At 33.0% G+C, this 19,324-nt stretch overlaps 1 protein-coding gene across 1 annotated transcript; it reads right to left on the minus strand.

Annotated features, from left to right (window-relative positions):
• Positions 1–5,745: 5,745 nt before the first annotated feature.
• Positions 5,746–6,638, minus strand: LOC150037733 (uncharacterized). The gene is made up of 2 exons (XM_090311000.1): positions 5,882–6,638; positions 5,746–5,774 (listed from the first exon to the last, which is right to left on the minus strand). The coding sequence occupies exons 1-2, from the start codon at positions 6,468–6,470 to the stop codon at positions 5,746–5,748; spliced, it is 618 nt and encodes a 205-aa protein (XP_090167126.1). The 5' UTR covers positions 6,471–6,638.
• Positions 6,639–19,324: the final 12,686 nt, after the last annotated feature.

The following is a 19,324-nucleotide window of genomic DNA, read 5'->3' on the forward strand; positions in this document are numbered from 1 at the left end:
TGGCTCTTTCCAATGATCCATCCTCAGGTTGCCCATATATCTGTCAAACACTCCAACTATGAATACAATATCTGAACGTATATATACTTGAGCGTACATTAGGCTTCTAACAACCGATGCATAGGGAACTTTTTGCATCTCCTAGTCTCGAGTACAGTCTTGGGGCATTGACCTAAATGAAATTTATCACCTTTAGCGACGGTGCACAATCTTTCATGCCAAAATCATCTCAAAATATTTTCAATGTAGTTCTTTTGTGACAATCTCAAAATACCTTGAGAACGATCTTGCAGTATTTCAATTCCTAATACAAAGGAAGCATCACCAAGATCTTTCATCTCAAAATTCTTTCTTGAAAAACCTCTTAGTGTCATGAAGTAAACCTACATCATTACTTGCTATGAGTATGTCATCAACATATAACATCAAAAAGATAGATTTACTCCCACTGAACTTGTGATATACACAATATTCCACTATATTCACCTCAAAACTGAAAGAGGTAATTACTTCATGGAATTTGTGATACCATTGACGAGAGACTTGCTTGAGACCATAGATGGATTTCTTCAATTTGCACACCATAGACTTTCAATTACCAGACACAAAGTTTTCTAGTTGCACCATATAAATCGTCTCATCAATATTCCCATTGAGAAACGTAGTTTTTACATCCATCTGGTGTAGATCTAAACAAAGTGAGCTACCAGTGCCATGATTATCCTAAAAGAGTCTTTCGATGAAACCGAAAAGAAAGTCTCTTTGTAATCAATGCCTTCCTTTTGAGTAAAACCCTTTGCAACAAGACGAGCCTTATATCTTTCGATATTGCTATACGAATCCCTTTTGGTTTTCAACCTATGGATTTCATTCCTGATGGAAATTTGACAAATTCCCAAACCTCATTGTCTTTCGTAGATTTTATTTCCTCTTCCATAGCATTTATCCGCTTTTGAAAGTTAGAGCTTTGTAGGGCTTGTTGGAAGTTGATTGGATCATCATCTTGTTGGGATTAACATCCTAATTCTCCCGAAATCTCGTAGTTTGTAAACTTTATACACACATTGTTATTAATAAAATAAGAGTTATTTTATTTTCATTTACTCATATCTAATAAACAAAGACCCGTGGTTATTTTATATAAACTTAAGCATGTATATGAGATATACAAATGAATCATGCCTTAAGTAATAACCTAAAAGGTCTGTAGTATAAGGATAAAGGAAGGATACCTTATCCTGGTGATACTATGGACACAACCTGCTTTTTAGAGGTTTACAAGTGTTGTAAACTACTACAGATGGTCTGATCCTGACCATTCATGTGGAGACATGTGAGCTGAGGTGTCCTATACAAAGAGTTTGTATAAGACCGAACCATGAGATAATTCGTCTCTTTATATAATGTCATTGATAATTGAGACTTACATCTCACTAAAACGACCATATGTGATATGACCTTAATCCTGAGTGTTTTGGGAACTCCTACCTATGAAGGCGGTCCTTTGATTAGTATGGGTGAGAGTAGCCAGATTTCCAACTCAACAAGCCTACCTTTTTGGGGATTTATCTATTGGGGAGCTAGGAACTCAATTACACAAGACAGAATTCACTCCTTCCCCAAAGCAGGGGTAAGTAGATAGATTGCTCTCTTAAGGGCTAATTCCAGGTCTTGAACATAGTGGTCACATCCTCTCTTTGGAAGAGAGGACCCAGTCATAGTAGGACAATGACTTATTGTTCATTAGAGGAATCAGTGGTAATTAAGGAGTTAGATGTAACTACAGGGGCAAAATGGTAAATTGGCTCAACTGTACTTACGAGCGATCTATGAAGAGTTATCGCACTGTTGATTGGTTGATATGGACACAGAAATATATCTGTAGTGAGAAGAGTGTAGTTGTTGGTCTTTAGTGGAGTGCCCGGTAGTTAACTAATGGTTGATCACGTGACTAAAGAGTTTAGTCAGTTATTCACGTATCGTTGAAGCTTCAAACTACAGGTCCACAAGGTCCCCTTGGTAGCTCAATGGATTCAAGTTGAAAATCAGATTTTGAGGTTGATTTGAAGTGTTCAAATTAACAAGAGGAAATTCAATTATATATGATATAATTGGTGTGATGTATGAGATATATCAAAGGGAAGAATTAATGTAAATATGATTTACATTAAGTACCATAAAATAGAAAAAGAACTATGGTTTGTATGTTTCATGAGATAAAATATTAAAACTATTGGTTATAAATATAATATGGTAAGTTGGTTATCATATTTATTTATAATATATTATTATATGATAATTAATTTCTTTTTCTCTAATAGCCGATTGAGTGGGAGGTTATTGGTGGTTTTATGGCAACCGTGAGATAAAAGGAAAATTGTTTTCCTAATTTTAGTAGTTACTTCATTCGGAAAGTTCTCACGGAGACAAGCTATCAAGTGAAAGAGTTTCACTAAGCGATAGCGTTGAGAGACTACACGATCAGCTAAGCAATCGCTTACCTTTGACTATACGATAGTCATTCAGCTGATCGTTGCTACACGATCGAGTGGCTAAGTCTATACGATAGGCTACCATTTACTAAACGATCGAACACATCTCTATACGATAGACCAACTTCTTATCTCCCATTTTCTCGATCTCTACTCGATCATAGACCTCCAGTCTCTTCCTCAAGCCAAGATCATATAGATCCTACAACTCCTGGATTCTCACATTGAGAATACCAAGGTAACCATTATGGTAGTGTCCTCACTCAGTTCGTGGATCGAGTGGAACTCGATTGAGTTCAAGGAGCTGTTCGTTGTGTTTGTGGTCGTGTTGTTCCGATCGTTGCGTTCGAGTATTATTGTGGACGTTTTGGAGACTGGTCGAGGGATTCTCGAAGAATGGTTCTTCAAAGGTATGCATCCTCTATCCCTTGTATCATCGTATAACGTGTTGTAATGTTTGATGTTATTGAAGAAATATAATATAATTATCCGGAATTGCACTGCTTCTTTCTCTAGTAGATCTCCTTAGTGGCACTTCTTAAAGTTGTTGAGTTTGAACTTCAGGTTCAACAACGTGGACTTCAATGTTGCCTTGTTCTATAATTGGTTAAATAGTGAAGTCAGGAATTGGAGCTTGAACATCATTTATAACCACATTAGGAAAAGAAACCAATTCCTCTTCAAAGACAACTTTCCTTATATTATCTTCCCTCTAAACTCAACATCTTCAAGGAATCTAGCATTTCTTGTCTCAAACAATGATTTAGAAGTAGGATCATAAAACTTGAAACCCCGAGAGCGCTTAGAATACCCAACAAAATAGCAGCTAATAGTTCTTTAGTCCAATTTTCTTTTGTTAGGCCTATAAGGCCTAGTCTCAGTTGAACAACCCTAGATATGAAGATGTCTAGTACTAGGCTTCTTTCCTATCCACAACTCATAAGGGATTTTAGCTACTGCTTTACTAAGTACCCTATTAAGGATATATGCTACAGTCTTTAGTGCCTCACCCGAGAGTGATTCTGGTAAAGAAGAATGACTAATCATATTTCTTACCATATCCTTAAGTGTTCTATTTTGCCTTTCTGATACATCATTCATAATGGGTTTTCCCGACATAGTGTATTACGGGACGATTCCATGTTCCTTTTGGTATTTAGCAAAGGGCCCTAGACATTGTTCACCTAATCCATCATATCTACCGTAGTATTAATGAAAATAAAGGGATCTAAAATCTCGAGGATCCTTGGTCGAGGTTGAAGCTGAAACCATCTTGTAAGATGTAATAATAGAGATATTTTTACTTTACTAATTCTGTGAAATATGAGATATTTAGTTCATTAACCACAAACCAATAAACTAAGATCCTTAGTTTATCATTGTAACTTAAAGTATGTATTGGAGACCATACAAGTTGGGTCGTGGCGCTTAACTGATAACCTAAATGCTCTGTAGTATATGGACAAAGGAAGGAAACCTTATCCTGGTGATGCTACGAGTGTGGCCCGCTTTGTAGATGTTACAAATGTTGTGAAGTGCTACAAATGGTCTGATCCTGACCATTCATGTATTAGACATGCCAACAGGGATACTCTATATAGAGGAGTTTGTATAAGACCGACCACGAAATGTTTAGTCTCGTTATATAACACCGTTCATGATAGAGACTTTCATTTCACTAGGATGACCATAAGTAAGATGACCTTAATCCTGAGTGAGTTGGAAACTCCTACCTATGAAGGCGATCCTTTGATTTGCATGGGTGCGAGTGGCTAGATTGCCGACTCAAACCTACCACTTTGGGGATTCGTCTGATTGAGGAGCTGGAAACTCAGATACACAATATGAAATTCACTCTTTTTCGATGCAGGGGTAAGTAGATAAATTGCTCCTTTAAGGGCTAAATCCGGGGCTTGAACAATGTGACTCCACACCTTTTCTTGGCCCGAAAAGGGTTTACTCATAGTAGGACTATGATGTATTGTTCTTTAGAGGGAATCATGGTACTTAAGGAGTAGATTTACACTCTGGACAAAACTTAAATAGGGGCCTCGGTATACTTGATGAGTGATCTGAGAACAGTTATTGTACTGTTGATCTGGTTATATCCAATTGAACACATAAATATATATCTGTAGTTGTTGGATTCACACAGAGCCCCCCCACCTCCTGGATTCCACTCCAAGAATACCCAAGGTTTCGAGCGGTTGTGTTGACAGGGTTGTTGTTCGTGGATCAGACAGTTCGTGATTGTCACAAGTGCAAGAAATTGCTAGACGATTGCTCACGAGAGCAAAAGGTTGCTAGACAATTGCTCACGAAAGCGAGAGATTCCTAGAAGAAGAGTTCTTCAAAGGTATATCTCTCAATTCCTTTTGTTTTAGTAAGAAAGCATGTTGTAATTTTCTCTATAATGCATAATTATTCTTGAATGTTTGTGAATGCGTTTATTCTTTCACAATGGGCTTGGAAAGATCTTACTTCCGCTCATGGAAATATTTGTGTAGATTTCCTTCAGTATTCACCACCACGATCAGATTTGACAGCCTTAATTTTCTTTCCAAGTTGAAGTTCGACTTTAGCTTTGAAAGACTTGAAAACATCCAAGGATTTAGACTTCTCATGAATTAAATATAGGTACCCATATCTTGAATAGTCATCTATGAACGTAATAAAATATTGTTGTCCATTCCAAGAGGCCGTAGGGAATGGACCACAAATGTCTATATGTATTAGTTCTAAGACATCTAAGCATCTGTTGGCACCTAATTTTCTTATGTTTGTCTGTTTTCCCTTAATACATTCCACACAAACGTTGAAGTTACTTAAATCAAGAGAATCAAGAATTCCATCTGACACAAGTCTCTGAATTCTCTGTTTAGAGATGTGACCTAAACGTTTGTGCCATAACATAGCAGAATTCTCATTTAATTTACGTTTTGTACTACATGAATTAGATAATAGGATCTTGTTAAATGAAGCAAAAGAATGAAGCATATATAGATTATCAATTAAAGAACCGGTACCAATAAGCTTAGAATCTTGAAAAAGACTAACTTTATTATTTCCAAAAGAACAAGAAAAACCAAATTTGTCCAAACTGGAAATAGAAACTAAATTCCGTCTAAATGACGGTACAACAAAAGTCTCATTCAGATCCAAATAACAACCAGTTTTTAAAAGTAGTCTAAAATTTCCAATAGCTTCAACTGGAACTTCTTTGCCATTGCCCACATAGATGAATCTTTTAGCATCACTTGGCAGCCGGCTCCACAGGCAACCCTGCATTGATATACTTATGTGAGTAGTAGCACCAGAATCTACCCACCAAGTATCTGTAGGTACGGAAGCTAAATTAACTTCAGAACAAACCAAAGTAAGAAGTTTACCCTTCTTTACACGCCATTTGGCATATTTGGGACAATCTTTCTTGAAGTGACCTTTCCTTTTGTAGAAAAAACAAGGATTTTCAGTAGCTTGTTTCTTGTTTCTATTCTGCTGAGATGTCCCTTCTGCAGCATCCACAGTTTTCCTTTTCTTCTTATCACGAGAGCATGTTGCCAAATGAGTACTTTCTGTCCTTTCTCTCTTAATCCTATCTTCTTCTTGCACACATTGTGAGATAAGCTCATTAATACTCCATTTATCCTTTTGAGTATTATAACTTATCTTAAATAGAGTGAATTGTGCAGGAAGAGAGATAAGTACCAGATGCACGAGTAAATTTTCATTTATCTCGATATCAAGTGCCTTTAATTTACCTGCGAGATTGGACATTTCCATAATGTACTCCTTTATGTTTCCATTGCCCTCATATCTCATAGAAGTTAAAGAAGTCAAAAGACTACTTGCTTCCCCTTTCTCATTTTTAGCAAAATATTTCTCAATTTGAGCAAGGAACTTATTGACATTTTCACTTTCCGTGATAAGGCCCCGAAAAGACTCCGGAATGGAGTGCCTAATGATCATCAGACACATGCGATTTGACCGTTCTTACTTCTCTATATTAGTCGTATTTGGCTGTTCCTCAGTAGAAGTAGGTTTATCGGTCCTTAATGCAAGGTCCAAATCCATACACCCAAGAAGTATCTCTAGGATTTCTTTCCAAATCTTGAAGTTCGATCCATTCAACTTAGGGATTTAACTTAGATTTCCAGGTATTTGAGTAAGACCAACTGAAACAATAAACAATAAAACATATGCTCACAATTAAAACATAACAAAATAATTTCACATATGTGGTGGGCCCCTTTAACAAGATACCTAGCACAACATTGATGTCCAGCCTTTGGGCAAAAAACACCAATTGTAAATGGTACTCTTAATGTAGTAATCAAAGTACTGACAATTAACTCTGTAAAAAAAAAAATAAATAGCCTTTCTTTGGACCGACTACTTTTCACATGAGCAATCCTTATAATTGCCACATACTCATTACTACATGCATACCCACAATTTGGCCAAATAATTATCTTCCTTTGGGCCGATAATTATCCGCATAAATTCATGAATATGCACATCTTATATTTCATAATTAAAATGATCTAGATAATAGAGGCTACTTTGGTAACATATTATTTTTGACCAATTCAATCTAAAATATAAGATACAATAATATAGTAGTCTTAAATGGAGAAAATCATAAAAAAATAAAAATCATAAAAAATAACGACCAAATTCAAATTTAAATCCACAAGATGATCAATCAAATTTTAAACTTGAATCCACAACATGATCAATTAAATTTGTATCCACATCAGGATCAATTAAATTTAAACTTAATTCCATGAATGATTAATCAAAATTAAACCGATTCACAATATAATTAATTATTAATTTAAACTGTGAATTACAAACGTTAGAGTCAAATTCAACATAATCATCCATTAAAAATCCAGATTTTAAATTTACAAAATCATCATTTTAAAAACTAGATTTAAATTCACAAGGTTTTCAATTAATATTAAAAAGCACCTTTCATTAAAAAAAAAAAAAAAAAAAAAAAAAAAAAAAACGCGGCAACTTTAACTTTCCATTCTCACTATTAAATATTATTATTTTTATTTTAAATGATAATCGAGATAACATTTTAGTTTTTTTTTTTTTTTTTGAACCACTGGCATAACCTAAAGGAAAAAAAAAACTTCAATCGGTTCTCAATCGAGACCCACACCGGTGCATCCTCAATCGGAAAACCCATCATGGCCGGCAACGGTTGCGACTGTACGGATGGCACACCTTCCACCGACAAATACTTGCAACGACAAGCACTGCTATCACCGTCAGCGATACCAAACTCAATCGCAATACCGTTTGATCATAGATTTCCTTTTGGCCAATGTGTTGTTCATGTCGTAACACAATTTTTTTTCCCTTTTTTTAATTATTCTTTAAATAATCTTTAATTCTTCAATCAAAACCAAAATCGAGTCAAAATCCCAATGGAAAACAAACCTAAACCAACAATCCAACATAAAATTGATGTTTTGATACCACTTGTTAGCATAAATACTTTAAATCTATATTGAATAGATATAACCTTAGGATCATATATACTAAATTGTCAAGAATAACATACCAGATTCTATTGCAAAATTGACGGCAACCTATAAGACGATTATTGTCTTCTTAAACCAGAACTCCGAATGCCCTAAGTAGGATCTTTCTCTAGATGGAAATTAAGAAAGATTGACGGTTTATCATTTTGGTATATTGGGAACCATACCCCTAAGATCTCGACTTCTACCCATTAAATCCACATTCAACTAAAAATTTAGGATTTTAATTAATTATATCACATAATATGGTCAAAATCTAATAAAATAATAAATTATTAATCCGCATATATAAATTATATTTTAATTAAATATATTATTATTTAAATACGTCTAACATGTAGATCAAGGGTGAAGTATTAAACTCGATGGATGTTATATTTTCATAAGAATCGTGAATATATTCCAAGGTCCATTGTTCATAAATAGCATTGCATGACAAACAGATTATCGACAGCCACATCGAATTTGGTCTGCACGTGCACCCTCCACACTGACTTTAACACCGTCCACAGATTAATCCCATGTATACTCTTTCCTTCTTTTTCTGTAAGTTTTAGTCTACCACATAACTATCATTTTTGCAAATGTCCCAAAATTTAGTAATATTTAACTACATATCAGCAACATTTTTTTTTACATTTTTAACCTTTTCATAAATTCTCCCTCATCTTTTATTTTCGTAATATTTTAACTAAAAATTATATATCAATTTACTATGAATTATATAAGGATTTTATTTTTTGAAATAACATTAATTATGTTATTTTTCATCAATAAATTTTGAAATATTTAATTCTTTCCTTATTAATATTATTTTCAAATTTTGACTTTATTTTTATTATTTATTAAATTAAGTTTATTTTTATTTAATGCATACAATTTCAAATTAATGCTTCCTTCATCTTCGAATATTTCAATTTTTTTTTCATATTCTCAATCGAAAGTTAACCACCTCTCCATTGACATCTAAGTATATTTTGAGTATATTGTAAAACTTAAATATACATATGTACATTGGCTATTATTTTTGTATATTTACAAATATATTGGAAAATATTAATATATATCACATATATTGTTTGATATATAAGATGATATATTATACAAATTATTTTGTTCATGCACTTATCAAATGTACCCTAGTTTATTTATATAAAATTCAAATATATAGTGTTGTATATATCAATTATATCTTTTCTCCGATTTTTTTTTAAAAGAATGTTTTTTTAATAAATAATGACAAAATAGGGTTTAGGTGTTTTGGGAAAGTAATGACAGATTTAGGGTAGTGAAATCGTGTATTCGGTACACGATTTCCATGTGGTATACTCATGTACCGGGTACACAAGTACCATTTAATCCAGTCAGCTGATCATGTTAGCTGACTGGTTGACCGGTCAAGTGAACTCGTGTACCCGTTACACGATTCGCTTATAATTTTTTTTCTTTTTTTTTAAAAGTTAATTATTAAAACTTAATTCCTTCATTGTTGCTTATAATTTTTTTAATTGTTAAACTTAATTATTAAACTTAATTCTTTCATTATTAAACTTAATTATATATTTAATCTACAATGAAAACATCTTGCACTCATATTAAAAAAAAATCATGATATTAAATAATATTTACAATTAGTTCTTTTGAGATTTGCAATTTAAAAATGATACAATGTGAGATTTAAAAACGACCCCGTCGGCCCTTACTCCTCATGGGGGTTGTCTTCGTGTCCCTCTAAGTTAGGTTCACCCCGTTGTTGCTATCGTCTACGACGAATACGTCTTCGATCAGTGTCAGCAACATTGAGTCGGCTTGTTTGTTGAATAATACTTTCTACGTTGATCAATGTTTGCTGACACATTGAACCCAATTCTGGTAGGTTGTTCTGCACTGAATATTGTTGAACATCGCCGATAAAATTATTCTGTAGAATAAAAAAAATATTAAACAATATTCATATTATATATATGGAAAATGTCTGATTTTAAATCTCTTACCATGCAGTAATAGTAAGCGTCGTCTGGTGATATTATATATATGGTAAATGTCTGATTTTAAATCTCTTACCATGCAGTAATAGTAAGCGCCATCTGGTGAGATAAATCGCCTCGTGATCGAATTGTAACAGGAAAAATAGTCGTCTGATACAGCTGGCCCATCTGTTAATTCTCCTTATGCACAAAGATCACGTCGTCCATGCCAGTAGGATAAATACTCTGCATGGATTCGACACCAATCTTGGTCATGCTTACCTCATAAACTAAATCATACATAAACTATACATAAACTAAATCATACACAACCTATACATAAACTAAATCATACACAAACTATATATAAACTAAATCATACACAAACTATATATAAACTAAATCATACACAAAACTATACAACATAAACTATACATAAACTATATAATACACTATACATAAACTATACATACATAAACTACACGTAAATTATACATACATAAACTATACATACACTATACATAAACTATACAAAAATGTAGGAATATACCAAGAAAAATTCAGCCCAAAAACATGCAAAAACATACATATAAATACATATCAACCTAACTAGATAAAGAAATATACCAAGCAAAATTTGGCAGCCAAAAATGTAGGAAAATCGCAACACAACTGCTACAATGGAGGATTTGGTGAGGATCAAATGGAGGACTGAAAGTCGAGAAAAAATTGAAATTTTGGAAGATTTCAGTGAAATAGAGGCTTCGGTGAGGAAAATCAATGAGATTTTGGTAGGTAGAAGGGAGGAATTGATGGTTTCGGTGAGGGAAAACGATTATAAGCGGTGGTAAGGAATAACAATAGGCGTTTCAGTGAGGAAGAAGAAGGGTTCGGACGGAGCTTTTAAGGCATGGAAGTCGTGTACCCGGTACACGACTTAGGGTAATCGTATACCCGGTACACGATTCCCTCAGTCAAACCTACATGACTGTCACGCCAGACTGGACGTGCCAGATGGCCAGGGACTCGTGTACCCGTTACACGATTTAGGCCTTATTGTGTACCGGGTACACGATTTAGGTGTAATCGTGTACCCGGTACACGATTTAAACACCTATTTTTTGGAATACTTTCTCCCAACCCTATTTTTTTTCATTATTTATTAAAAAAAATATTATTTTAAAAAAAATCCTTTTCTCCTTTAAAACTTCTTACTAATATTTGTTTTTATTTATGAGGGCAACAATCTTCAGATTTTTAGAGATACTTTTGTGTAAGTTTTGAAAAGAGAATCGTTTTGGAAGTTCATAACAACCGGAGAAAAAAACACTTATATTACATGCTTCTTTCGGTATTATTATTATTATTATTATTAATGAAAGAAAAAAAAAACCTTATGATAAGAAAACATGAAAGTCCTTAAAAAAGTTTTATTTATTAAAATTTATACATCATTAAAAGTTTAAGAACGGAATGTTTATTATTAAGTTTTAATTTAACGTACATATTAATTTAGAAAAGAAATGCTGAGAAACTAGTTCACTAAAAAGCCCAACAAACTAGTTTACAGGCCAGGCTTCACATATTTTAATGGGCTCATTTTAATTTCCCGGCAGAAGCCCAACAAACGTCGGTAACTCTACAATAGCTTCTCTATTTTCGAGAAACGTGATTCTAGAGTTATATCTTGTAAACCATGGATTATTGAGATAATAATTTATATACTAAGTTAATTATGTTTGAATTGGCAATTGTGCCTCAAAAAATTAAAAATTATGGGAAATTTTCTAGTACTTAACATTTGACACACTTCGCCAAAATAATAATAATAATAATAATAATAATAATAATAATAATAATAATGTTGACACTTCATTAAATATATATTATTTTATTTCATGGATCCTAGATAATTTTTAAATATTTCTTTTGCGACAAATAATGAATGAAGATAGACTAGAAATTTTTCAAAAAAGAAAAAAGTGATCGTATTGGTTTAAATTATATTATAAGGAATAATTAGTTCTTCAAAATATGAAATATTTCAAGTTCTATAAATAATTTGTATTAATTTCTTAAACAAACATAGCTAACTTACATACTATATGTGTTAATGAACCTAAGAAATTGAGTTACTGATGACCTTATAGCTAGGGTTGGTAAAATTCCTCACGAGATCGGATCCCTTGGGGTGGGTAATCCCTGGTTTGATCGAAGATGGGGTCAAACCGAGTACCTCTTTAGGATCCCCGAATTGGGATGGGACGGGGATGGGGAGGGTGTCCCTGCCCCGTTCTCGATCCCGACCCCGCCCCGATTAAATTTTTAAATAATTTTTTTTATATATAATTAGTTCTTTAAATATTTTCTCTCTCTATATATATATTAGGTATTTAACTTTTTAAATTTAGCTTGATTTTTAATTTAACCCAATCTAAGCCCAACTAAAGTGTCCAAGCCCAAACCAAAGATAATTTTACAAAAAAAAGTTTTAAAAAAAAGTCCACATAGGGAAATAAAAGGGAAAACGGGGAAACGGAGAATCCTCGTCCCCATCCCTGCCATTTTGCGGGGATGGAGATAAAATCCCACATCGGGGACAGGGACGGGGAACCCTCCCTTGCCCTGCCCCGGCTCCGTTGCCAACTATGAAACACAGATACAGATACGGCTACACGATACGGATACGATCGGATACGACGATTCGTCAATTTCTAAAAAACTAAGATACGGATACATCTAAGAATGTGTCATTTTTTTTATATATATTTTTCAATATATATATTTCTAAAAAACGAGGATACTGATACGTTGAAGATACATTTTTTTTCTTTAAAAAAACCTAGGATATAGATAAATTTAGCATACAAGTTAATAACAATAGCACAAAATAGAATACAAACACTGAAATATAATACAAAAAAAACATCTAAGATGTTGAAGTATAATAGTTAATAAAATGCAATAGAAAAGTGACTCATATTGCAAAAAAATAATAATAATAATAATAATATTAGAGAGAGAAGTATGAAGATAAACGAAAAACTTATAGTTAAAAATATCCAAATAGTTTATTGGTGGATTTTGCGGGGACTCAAATATGAGGATGGAGATTAGATGATTCTAGTATAGGATTTGGTCCGTTATTTTTTCTCTTTTAGTTTTGGACTCGAGTAGTGAGCTTTTTAAATATGTTGCCTTATTTTAGATTGGGAAAGATTAAATGAGTTACTTGTATTTTTTCTTAAAAAAAAGTATGCATAGAAATAGATACGTCAAATCGCGTGTTAGATATGTATCTAGAAAGTATCTGAAAGTATAGACACGTCAAACTAAAAGTATAGATAGTCAAATCGCGTGTTAGATAAGCATCTAGAAAGTATCTGAAAGTATAGATACGTCAAATCGCGTGTCAAATACGTATTTGAGAAGTATCTAGAAGTATCAGTATCTGATACGTGTCTGATACTGATTCTTTGCCTCACATGAAGTATCTGTGCTTTATAGGTTGCCAACTCTACTTATAGCAACTCATTGAAACATCTCTATGGAGAAAATTTATTTACCTTACCCTAAAATTAAATATTTTTAATTTGATAATAAAACCATACATAATCTAACTTAAAATACATATGGTGATTTCCTTACTAAATTATATGTACTTTTCAAACCGTTTCAGCGTTTGATTACGTTTTGACTAAACAATGTTTCAAGCATTGAAAATAACTTAATTATTACCCATATAATCAAATATGTTTTAATGACACTAAAAAAAACACACTTAATCAATGTTATTCAATCACAGTTCATGATTCTAAACCTTTCTTTCCGCTTCAAAGGTTTTAAGTGTTAAATTAGAGCACTTTTATAAAAATAATTGTAAAAATGAGAGTGGGCTGAAACTATTTATAAAAATAGGTTTTTTTTTTTGGACTGCATTAGTCTAAAATTGTTATCTGCATTTACTATTAAAAAAAAAAAAAAAGCAATTGCAATTTTAATTTAAAAATAAATAAATTGAAAATTCAGTGCATGTGCCTAAGTTTTATTTTTTTCAAACATGACAAATGGCTTCCGCATTAAAATTTGACTATTATATAGTTTCTATATGATTATTATATGATTGTTATATGATTTCTATGTGATTGTTATATGACTGTTATGTAATTGTCACACCTGCAATTACAAAAAAGTTGAAGTCACAGCTATGATTTCTTAAAATGTATTTGTCATACTATGCAATTTTTCAAAAGAAAAAAAAAATCTATTTATCGTTGGGGTGAAATGAAAAATATTACTTTTATGTGATATCAAGAAGCTAAACATTACTGATCCGTTTGGTAACTATTTTTTTTTTTTCTTTTTAAAATTAAACTTATGACACTACTTCCACCTCCAAATTTCTTCTCTTGTTAACTACTTCTCACCTATAATTTAAAAAATCAAACTAAGTTTTAAGAACTAAAAAAAAAATAGCTTTCAAAAAATTGTTTTTGTTTTTTAAATTTAGCTATAAATTCAACCATTATACTTAAAAAAATACAATATCATATTATAATTATAAGAATACGGATTCCAACTATATTGGCTTCATATAATTTGAATAGTTAATTATAATTTTAAATATTATTTTGATTCTTATATCTTCATCTTTTAACTCATTTTCGTCACACTATAGTTTTGGAAGGTACATTTTGATTATTATACTAATTTCAATTTTTGTTTATTTTAGACTCTATACTCCAAGCTTTTTTTGTCTTTATACGTTTTAAGCTTAGTGTTTAACTTAATTATAATATCTTGATTAGTTGAATAATTTGGTTTCAAACACGTAGCTAATTATTTATATAAAAAAAATCTAAAATTATTATCGATAGACAAAAGAGCTTTGTTTCTTTTCACAACCCAACAAGAGATAATATGTTTTGTTCAAATCTCAACTGTTCCTCCCAAAAATCTGAATCATATCCATATATATATATTTATTTATTTTAAAAAATTATAGATAAATATGAAAATTGTAGAGTAATATATTTGTGAATATGGTCAGAATAAAAAAAAAAATTTTAAAAAGTGAGGAAAGGGATTCAGTGATATATCACATTCACACATTCCTTTAGAAACAGCACCACCAAGTGAGGCTTATCCACAATAGGAGAATAGGGTTTAATTTCCTATAAAATTTAAAATATATCTCTTTCTCTCTTTTTATATATTTCATTTTCAGTTTATAAACAAACAAAAGATTAAAAAAAAAAAGAACAACTTCACTTACACTCTATCATTTTCTAAGATACCCTTAGAAAAAAACTGCACTTTTTTCTTTCTCACATGCAATCACCTTTCTTCCAGGTGTTCATGTCTATTCGACTATTCCCCCACTTTTTTTTTTTATATATATATTTTCACTTCCCGCCAACTAAAATAAATATCAATTTATACCATAAATGTTGTGTTTTGTATCAGTTTAAACCCTAAACTAATAATTATATCAATTTAAATTATAGTCATCTAATTTTGTTTGGGTTTATATAAAATAAATTTGATTGTTAATTTAATTTGTCTTAATTTGTTAATTTTAATTTGATGATTTTTTACATTTTTTATACTAATTTTTATCTCTTTCTAACTTTTATTTTAGTTTGGTTAAAATAATCAATTTAGTTAGGGTAAAAGGGAAAAAAAAACACGTGTGTAAAAATTTTGAATTTGATTTTAGTTGCGCGAAAGTTGTCTTTCCTTTTTAAGTATAGAACAAGTTTGGTAAAATTTCAAATTGATACTAATTATTAGAGTAAACATGTAAAATAGGGAAGCTATCAGAATCATTAAGCACTCTAATTATATTAATTTAATTAACAAGCATGCAAACTCATAGTTTTCAAACAATAGGGTTTCAATTGGTATACCTTTGATGATTTTCAATTGTTCCTTACAATCTCCACGAAATTGACCTTTAATCTCTTCAGTAGACCATCAAGAGTATCTTCTATACTAATCTCAGCCTTGGATTGAGTGGTGGAACTCCAATTGAGAGGGGATTTTGAATGGTTTTGGAGGGTTGGGAAGAAAAACAATGTTCCAGTTGAATTCTCTCTAAACTGATTAATTCTCAGCCTTTTAATTAGATTAAGCATGCAAGCACTTGAATAATCAGATGATTGACACTTCAAAGAGCATTATACAAGTAGGCTAGGTGTTAGTCTGTGGATAAATCTACTATGAAAGTAAATTTAGGGTAAATTCACTTAATCCAATAATTTTCAAATTTAAATTATATTTAATTTAAATAAAACCCAATAAAAGAAAATTGCAATTGAGTAAAGTTTTTGGGTTTTAAATACCCATCTTTCTCCCAAAAACCTAACTAGAAGCCAGCATTTTGATACAAACCCTTTTATTTTTCTTCAAAAAAAAACTTTTTTTCTTCTCTACAAACCCTAGCCTCCATTGCCAACAAACTCAAATTTTTTTTTCTCTCTTCTAGAGACCCTAAGCCACCATTAAAAAAAAAAACTCCAATCTCATAACACGAAAAGTCTTAACTTACTTAGAGGTTGCATTTGGTAGGGACTTTGTCCCAAGGATCTGTACCTCACATAACTAATGGCCATGTGTTCAATATTTCGTCCTTCAACCTTCTTCTTTTCTCTTAAAGACCTTGAAAAATAGAGAGAAAGAAAAGGTACGAGGAATTGATAGCATTGGAAATGTGTTATTTTCTTCCAATTAACTCAGGGTTGTTTAGCTACTTAATTCAGTTAGATTGATAATTGTAGGACTCGAGTGTACAAGCAGTCGGATTAAGCGTTCGGGACAAAAAGGTGCTAAAATGACGAAGTTAGGAGCTAAATTGAACAAATGACGAAGGAGTGAAGAATGTTGCCCTGCCGAGTGTTGCAACGCTCTCATTAAACCTAAGTCTAACGCTAGATCAACACTAAAAGGCAGAATGCTAGAATGCAGGACAGTGTTGCAATGCTGCCCCAAGCATTGCAATACTCCGGAGATGCTCCAATGTCATCGTCGCTCCGCTTGTCAATGCTTCCTTCCAACGCTCTAGGACATAATAGGCAGCATTGCAACTAGAGTTGGCAACGGGGAGGGGTGGGAGCGGGGATGCCAGTCCCGCCCCATTTCCCATTTTGAGGAGTTGGGGATTGAGTCCCCGCGGAAAAAAATTTCCAGCCCATTAGTTTTTTTTAAATTTTTTTTAAATTTAAAATCAATAATTTTTTGTATTTCTATTGAAATGATACACTTTTTAGGTAACAAGTTAGTATTATTATTATTTTATTTATTTAATTTAATAATAAAAAAATATTTTAACATTTCTTTATTTTAAAATTTAATAAAAAGTTACATACATATCTATATATATGTACATACGTTTCTATATACATGTACATACGTATCTATATACATGTACATAGATAGATATGTATATATACACATATATATTCGGGGCGGGAATATGCTCCCCGTCCCCGGTTCGGGACCTGTTTTGGGTCTTTGATTTGACCCTATCCCCGATCAAACTGGGGATTCCCCGCCCCGATCAGGGTAGGTACCCCTGAGGACCCGACCTCTCGGGGATTTTTGCCAACATTAGTTGCAACGCTCCCCCAGAACATTGCAACGCTACGCGATTTGACGGACGCACAGCTCCAACGCGCGCACAACGCAGCGTCAGGCCAGCATTGCAACGCTTGCCTGATGCTCGGCCATTATGCGTCACAGCGTTGCAACGCTCTTCCTAGCTTTTGTTGGTTTAGTTTAATTCTGATTCAATTCTTGAGACTCGTGACGTAATTCTATGAGTTTTATTATGAATTTATGATACTTTATCTTGCACATATTCTTTAATTTTCGTGTATGAAATAATCTGACAAATTAGCTATGCATGTTTAATTGATTGCTTTGATTGGCCCTAATTTGTAATCGTTAGGTAGTCATCACCTAGAAGCACGAGTTAAGTTAGTTTGTTGTGTTAATTTGGGATTCCAATTAACAAGCATTTACTTTCTAACTTAGATAAATCTCGCTAAATTAATTGGTTAGACGATGGAAATCAATTAATTGGATTAGCTTTGCCTTGAATCTTAATGCTTTTTGATTGATTGATTGGTTAAGGATTCTCTCGCTTTTCTGTTAATTAACTTGATTTTGTGGACTACCGAGTAGGATTCTAATCGAGTAGGCGAAGTTAAAATTCAAATATCCTCGCACACCTTTTGATTATTCTGTGATAGAATTGATGAGGAATGAACTAAGCAATTTATTTCAAAATTTCTCATAAAAATCCTCCCTCCCCCTCCCCCCCCAACTTTTAGTTACTTCCTACAAGTTCCAATCTTTGAGGAATCCATATTCGACTCTCTGAGGTTCGACCCCGGACTTGTTACTTGTACTACACATTTTATTTTCGTAGGCACAGGTTCAGGACGACGATGAAGCCAACGACCGACCAAATTGGCACTCTTATCGGGGAGCCAACAGAATCCTTGATTTTTTGAAACTTGTAGTGTTTATCCTTGCTAATCAATTTTCTCTTTTGGTGCATGACTCACACTCCCAAAGGTGCTAGACAATTGTATTTTGCAAAGATTTCTAGGGAGGAGCGAAGAATCAAAAGAGAAATGAGACAGCAAGTTGCACTTGACAAAGAGATTCGTGTTGAAGATACATCAGGAGAAGAAGGCATTCTTGAAGATTTTCCAGTGATGGCTGAACAAGAAAAGATCCTCAAGGAGCTTGCAACACCTGACTTCACTTAGCAGCCCTTGTGCATTGCCTATCCTGAGACGACAGGTAACTTTGAGCTTAAATTTGGCTTAATTCACTTACTTCCTGCATTTTCTAGTTTACAGGGTGGGGATCCACACAAAAACTTGAAGAAATTCTATGTGGTCTGCAATGGGATGAGACCTAATGGGGTAACTCAGGAGCACATAAATATGAGAGCATTCCCCTTTTCATTGAAGGGAGATGCCAAGGAGTGGCTCTACATTCTTCCACCAGGGAGCATCACGTCCTGGGAAGAATTGCAAAGGTAGTTCTTGGAGAAGTTCTTTTCAGCATCCCGAGCTGCTAGTGTTAGAAAGGAAATTTATAGCATCATGCAGTTCGATGGGGAGACCCTTCACGAGTACTAGGATTGGTTCAAAAAGACCTATGCCAAGTTTCCCCATCATCAGATCTCAGACCAACTCTTGATCCAATACTTTTATGAGGAACTGATGCAGACCGACAAAAGTGTAGGAATGTATCAGCAACAGCGGAAGCAACAATGATCATTTAAGCACTC

This window comes from Benincasa hispida, chromosome 2, assembly GCF_027475165.1.
Source record: "Benincasa hispida cultivar pf3 chromosome 2, pf3_genome.v1.1, whole genome shotgun sequence".
Classification (NCBI taxonomy): domain Eukaryota; kingdom Viridiplantae; phylum Streptophyta; class Magnoliopsida; order Cucurbitales; family Cucurbitaceae; genus Benincasa; species Benincasa hispida.